This window comes from Grampus griseus, assembly GCF_964374135.1.
Source record: "Grampus griseus genome assembly, chromosome: 7".
NCBI lineage: Eukaryota > Metazoa > Chordata > Mammalia > Artiodactyla > Delphinidae > Grampus > Grampus griseus.
Window position 1 is genome coordinate 57518716 of NC_139001.1, and position 6838 is coordinate 57525553.

General features: G+C 42.1%; 1 protein-coding gene across 1 annotated transcript; it reads left to right on the forward strand.

Moving 5' to 3' along the window:
- The first annotated feature begins 414 nt into the window (after positions 1-414).
- Positions 415-4106, forward strand: ATP5MC3 (ATP synthase membrane subunit c locus 3). The gene is made up of 5 exons (XM_082658192.1): positions 415-501; positions 689-800; positions 1998-2075; positions 2964-3157; positions 3851-4106. Exons 2-5 carry the CDS (start codon positions 762-764, stop codon positions 3963-3965), a joined length of 426 nt encoding a protein of 141 aa, XP_082514318.1. The 5' UTR covers positions 415-501; positions 689-761; the 3' UTR covers positions 3966-4106.
- The last annotated feature ends 2732 nt before the right edge of the window (positions 4107-6838 follow it).

The following is a 6838-nucleotide window of genomic DNA, read 5'->3' on the forward strand; positions in this document are numbered from 1 at the left end:
CTTTAAAGAAATGTATTTTCACTTTGCTGGGAACCCTAATTGCTTCTGCCAAGCAGAGAATGAACCGTTTCCCCACACTGAGTCCCATTTCACAGAGGAGAATGACCAGGAAGGGAGCTCCTCTATGAAAGGGACCTAGAAACTGATAAAAGGCCAAATCTCATCAACTGAAAGACAAAGTCCCACTATCCTCCGACCAGCCTAGATCAAAGGCGAAACAACTTGTTCGGTTCTCTCTGCCTGGGCTGGTCTTTATTTCTTCTTTTTGTCTCTCCGCCACCCTCTGCTCCTCAGTCCGTCTCCGGGCGGTTGTCGCTGCCTTTCCCGACTGGTTACCAATAAAGTTGTTACACAGTGACCTTGAGCGTCTTCCCAGCTGTACCCGATTCCCCGCCTTCTGCATCCGGGTGCCGCGGCGCGGATAAGAGCCGGACCGCGCCTGCGCACCCAGCCCCATTCCTTCGACCTCTGCTGACTCGGCCGCTGCCACCTCCTGGGAAGGTAAGCGGAGGGTGCGGGAGCCGGACCTGGCCGAGGTGGAGCCGCGCCCAGGAGGGACCCATTCATTCTGCTGTCGCCTCGCTTGGCACGGGACCCGAGCTGACCGCGTGCACGGGAGCCCGCGGGACCTGGGTGGAAGGACGGGCCCTCGGAGGGCACTTGACCTTAAGCCTCTTTGCCTCCGCAGAGAGGAAGCGGGAGAGGAGCCCTAGCCGCTTGTCACCCAAGTCCTCCAGCCGCGCCGCCCCGAAGAGTGCAAGATGTTCGCCTGCGCCAAGCTCGCCTGCACCCCAGCTCTGGTGCGTAGCCCAGGCTGGGCCGGGGGCTCGAGGCCCCGACCACTTGGCCCGGGCGTCCACGTTGTTGAACGGGTCACCTCGGGGCAGGACACACCGCCCTCTCGGGACAGCTCTCCCTAGCCCCATAACCTCTGTGTCCTTTTCTCCCTTTCCTCCTCTTCCTGGGGCTTCTCATTCCGCTCCTCCCCTCCACTCGCGGGGTGGAGAGCCGCCGAGGCCTAGCTGTCAGGCCCAGCTCGGTGTAGGTCAAACCCTCCTTGCCCCTCGTTCCGGAGCGGCCCCCCACCCCACCTCCTCCGACACCCTGTTGGATCGTGGCCTCGCGAGGGTTGGGGTGCAGTGGAGGGTGGAGGGGGCCCCTGAGGCCTAGCGTTGCGGCTGCTCTCTCACTTGCTGATCTGTAGGTCAGTCTCGCTGCTGCAGAGGGAGGGACTTTCCTCACCCTGTGTGGGCGGAGGCGGCTGGTGCAGGACCCGAAAATCTCTCCTCCTGCTTCTGGGATGTTATTTCCAAAACCATTTTGGACACTTTTGATGACGTGAAGATCTCGGGGGTTTGTCTTAGAGAATCAGGTCTTGGTTCTGAAGGGGTTTTCTGTGACCTTAATTTAGTGGACACTCAAGGGCGGAGAAGGTGGACTGGAACGTGTCCTTATGGTCAGAGTATTTCAACGATTGTTCTTCCACTGATGTGGAATTGCTTAAGCTGCTTTTTAATTCTATGATTAATGGACATATAGGAATATCCTAGAAATAGCGGGAGCTCATGTTAACTAATGGGCTATTTAAAATGACACGCTGTTTATAGTGCTGTTGTACCTACCTGTTGATCCACTTAAACTTAACCAAAGAATGTGGGGTGTTTATTGCTGGTTTTCTGATCTGAATTGTGGCGCTACAATAATTGAAATTTTAAAAGCAATACTTATTCTTTTTAACTAATTGTTCTTAGAAGTTTTGTTCAGGATATCACAAATACATTATGAAGCAAGCTTTAAAATTGCATTAACAATTTTATTAAAATTGCTTTGTGCCTTGAAAAATGACCAAACAGACAAGATAAGAATCAATAGAGGAAAGTCATAATTTTTCTTACTCATTTTTGCAGTTTGCCTTTTTAGAATTCATGGTGCAAGAAGGGTCATTGAAGTTTTATCTGTATTTTTACTTAATACATGGAATCTTTTTTCATTAACAGATCCGAGCTGGATCCAGAGTTGCATACAGACCAATTTCTGCATCAGTGTTATCTCGACCAGAGGCTAGGACTGGAGAGGTAAATGTAGTAATAATAGAAATTAAGTAACACTACCAAATAAGCCTTATGGTTTCGATTAAAGTGAAGGGGAAAAACCTCATTAATGAGTGGTCTGAGAGGGTCCTTTCCACCCTTTCATCCAAAAAATTTGCAGAGAATGAGCCAATGAAAGAAACTTCTGTATCCAAAACTTATCCACCTGAATTGGCTAAGAAATATAGTCAGTATATATACTTAAGTATATGGTTTTGAGTTGCCTGTATTTAAGATTATGATAGCAACAGTTACTGAACAGCCTACTCTATTAAAAAGCATATGCAGGGCTTCCCTGGTGGCGCAGTGGTTAAGAATCTGCCTGCCAATGCAGGGGATATGGGTTCGAGCCGTGGTCCAGGAAGATCCCACATGCCGTGGAGCAACTTAGCCCGTACACCACAACTACTGAGCCTGTGCTCTAGAGCCTGCGAGCCATAACTACTGAGCCCACATGCCACAACTACTGAAGCCTGCACACCTAGAGCCCGTGCTCTGCAACAAGAGAAGCCACTGCAATGAGAAGCCTGCTCACTGCAACGAAGGGTAGCTCCTGCTCGCCACAACTAGAGAAAGCCCATGTGCAGCAATGAAGACCCAATGCAGCCAAAAATAAATTAATTAATTCAAAATTAAAAGCATATGCACGTACACCGTTTCTTACTTTTCAAAAACCTTATGCAGTGTGATATTGCTGTTCCTATTCTGCAAGATGGGAATTATTCTAAGCCCCAGATTTTTCTGTTGTGCCACACCACCTATTCAAACTCAGCTACAAAAATAGAGAAGTGGTTATCATTTTGACAGTACGGTAATTAAAATAGATAACTGTGATTGCTGATTTGACCTTTGCCTTTATTTCCTGTTCTCTAGAGCTCTACGGTATTTAATGGGGCCCAGAATGGTGTGTGTCAGTTAATCCAAAGGGAGTTCCAGACCAGTGCAGTCAGCAGAGACATTGATACTGCGGCCAAATTTATAGGTGCAGGTGCTGCAACAGTAGGAGTGGCTGGTTCTGGTGCTGGTATTGGCACAGTCTTCGGCAGCCTCATCATTGGTTACGCCAGGTAATTCCTGTTGCCGAATAAACTAGTTTAAAAACATGCGTGAAATAATTGGAAACTTAGGAAACTAGTGAAATCATCATAGCTACTTTGTATTAAGTGCCTGTCTGTGTCTTGCATTATACTTTGAGGTCTTTGCATGCAGTTATCTCACTGCTCCCAACACGCCTTGGAGAAACACTGGTTTACCTGTGAAGGACTAGAGACACAGAGGTTATACGGCTTGCCCAAAGTCAAAGCCAGTGTCAGAAAATAAATTATAACTCACTTTGACTTCAGAGTCTGCACTCTTTAATTTTTAAGTTGTAGTGGGAATATAATTAAGAGAGCTCATGCTTTAAAAATATCAGCTTCCGTTTTATTACTTAAGACCTTATTTTTAAACTAACAAATCTTAAAAAGTATAGAACATACTTTCACGGGGATAAGAAGAATGTCAGAATCCCTCAAAATGGATGAAGACTAACCACTTATATTGATATAGAGAGACAGTGCCTCCCTTTCCCCATATGATTAGGAATGAGGAGAAAGGAATGTCAAAGGCAGAACCAAAAGAGAACTAGGCAAAACACTGTTCCAGTACTTTCCAATTTACAAAGATCCTCACGCTAGTAATCTGGTTTTTTAACATTTACCAACCATGTTAAAATTCAAATAATATTTCAAAGTAACAATGATATGTGTTGTCTCTTTTAGAAACCCTTCGCTGAAACAGCAGCTGTTCTCATATGCTATCCTGGGATTTGCCTTGTCTGAAGCTATGGGTCTCTTTTGTTTGATGGTTGCTTTCTTGATTTTGTTTGCCATGTAACAGAAATTACTGCTTGAAATGTTGGCATTCATGTTAATTACAGATGTAATTCTGTGTATCTTACTGTGACTCCAAAAACTGTAGCATTGGTGTCATGAAAATGTACGTTATTTCCAAAGTCATTAAAGATGAAAACTTTAATTTTTGCTGTGATTTGTACTTACCTAATTTAAATTTAGATCATCACAAAGAAGAACATGTATTCAGGCAGAGGCTGTACAAGTCAGAGGAAACTACTGCAGTTGCCCTGGTGATGGAAAAGATCCTAATGTAATTTTTATGGGAATTCTTTTATATAGTGTTCTGAACATTGTAAATTATAGGGCTTTTGTTTATTCGTGTAAAGGGGAAATGTTTGAGTGCTTTGAGCTTCTATGAAATATGATTAATTAAATCAAGATATTAATTACTCAAGATGGTTTTGTGTTTTTAAGGGCTAATAACGTGAATTACAATACTTGGAAGCAGGATCACCTTCCAGGACTAACCTGGCTGGTCTTAACACAGCTGGATCTAAAAATAAATCATGTCGGGTTTTTAGGAATTGAAGCCTTATTAAATGGGTGTTGGGATTAGGGAGGTGATTTTTACTTTTCAGTAGGTCTCACGTTAAGCAGTTGTGTGTCTATAGTGAATCTTATCTGTCTTCTAAGAAGAAACTCAATCTAACTAGCAGCTAGTTTCTTGCTTAAACAAGGCTCTCATTAAAAACCAAATATCAAAAAGTAAACTGAATTTAAATTTAAAGCCAAAAGTTGCTAAAGCATTGCTCATCTTTGATACCAACAAATGTTTATAATAGGAGCCTTGGGAATGACAATTGGTTCAATAGTATTCTGTTTCTAATACTACATGTTGCTTATTGGTCAAATTTTGCCTATTAAAATGAAGAAAGGGGTGCTACTATAGAAAGACTGAGCTTTCCCCCTAGCAAATATATTGTACCATTACATTATTTGTCATCACAGTTTCAGGGTTTCTATAAAAGGTTAGGCTGACAGTTGGAAAGCTTCATTTTATTCCTTTAATCCCTTCTGCCTAATTTGATTTCAGTTAAGAGCCGTCAGCTACAAGGGTTTGTCAAAGTGCAGTGGGAAGACCCATCTCCATCAGAATCACCTAGGATGTCTAAAGTACAAATCCCTACGCTCCAGACCTACTGAATTAGAGTCTTTGGCCTTGAAACTCAGCCATCTGCATTTTTAAAAAGGTTTCTCAGGTAATTTTTGAGCACATTATTTGAGGATCACTAACTTATCTGTATCCTTCCCACTCTCTATAAAGTGTCAGAAACACTAAAGAGCTAGAGCTACTACCACTTTCTGGTTGGTTAATCACCTAGTCTATGTTACATAATTTCCTGGAACCTTCACCTTTTTCTTAAAAGTACTACTCAGTATTTGAATTTAGCAATGTAAAGAAGTATTACATGTATTATATGACCTAGCAATTCCGCAGCTTGGTATATACCCAAAAGAATTACAGGCATTCAACAAAAACTATATACAGATGTTCATAGCAGCACTATTCACAATAGCCAAAAGGTAGAGACAACCAAACTGATGTTTGGATAAACTGATGATAAAATGTGGTATATCCATATAATGGAATATTATTCAGCCATAGAAAAGAATGACGTACTGATGAGCGTTACAACATGAGTGAACCTTGAAAACATGAAAGTGAAAGTGCTTTCACTTGGCTAAGTGAAAGAAGCCAAGCACAAAAGGCTGAATATTTACATGAAATATTCAGAATACACAAATCTGTAGAGACAGGGGAATTCCTTGGTGGTCCAGTGGTTAGGACTCTGCGCTCTCACCACCGAGGACCCAGGTTCAATCCCTGGTTGGGAAACTAAAATCCCACAAGCTGCGCAGTGCCACCAAAAAAAAAAAAAAAAAGGTCCATAGAGACAGTAGATTAGTGGTTACTAAAGGCTAGTGGGAGTAGAGATTGGGAAGTAACTGCTTAATAGGTGTGGGAGGTCCTTTTGGGGTAACCCGTGTTCTGGTGATGGTTGTACAACATTGTGAATGTACTGAATGCCACTGAATTGTACACTTTAAAATGGTTAAAAGAAAATACATATCTTACTACAATTTACAAAGAAGTACTGCACAATTAACACAAAGTCCATAGTGTAAAATCATATGACATTTTTTAAGTCCTAGGGAAATACTTAGATTAACCAGTCCTCTGTTACAAGTTCATTTTAGGCCAAACGAACAAAAAAGCTGCTCTTACTGCTGGTTTGGTGTTTAAAGAGGCCTGAAACATTGATTCTGGAACAGGTTTCTTATAAGACATGCCCTTAGCTGAGGAAATCCCCTGAGAATGAAAAGGAAATTGTGCTGTGGCTGCCTGGCTTCCAAGTTACTGAGGAAAAAAGAATTCTTTAGAAAATCAGTATAACTTAGAAGTATAACCACAGGCGATCTTACCTTACTTGGAGTAACAAGTTTCTGACGTTGAAAGTACATCACTAGAATACATCTATTTGACAGCAGAAATGTTTATTGTACGCCATTTTTGCAGCAAGTACTACCAGCCTTATAAGCAAATATTAATGGTGTCTGCTTTTCACTAACTTCTTAGTTTCTGAACAGAGGCCAATAAAGATATTTTTGCATTGAAGACAAAATGAGTTTTCCATGTTGATAAGTTTGGTCTGTTTAAAAACTCCAAGAGACAAGAGCACCCAAGAGTGGTAGAGTGCTAATTCATCTATTTATTTAGAATACCTAAAGGTATTTCAGATTTCCAGGCATACTTCTTATTTGGTAACATGTTGTTACCTTTCTTCATTGCAGGAATGTGGTATTTTTAATGCCTTTGAGATTAACCCAAAATACAGATTTGAGTATGAAGTG

Excerpts from the sequence above, each read along its gene's own strand:
- ATP5MC3 (XM_082658192.1), top strand. The coding sequence starts at position 762 with ATGTTCGCCTGCGCCAAGCTCGCCTGCACCCCAGCTCTG. Across the intron at positions 801-1,997 it reads TCGCCTGCACCCCAGCTCTG|ATCCGAGCTGGATCCAGAGT; the intron begins GTGCGTAGCCCA and ends TTTCATTAACAG. Across the intron at positions 2,076-2,963 it reads CAGAGGCTAGGACTGGAGAG|AGCTCTACGGTATTTAATGG; the intron begins GTAAATGTAGTA and ends CCTGTTCTCTAG.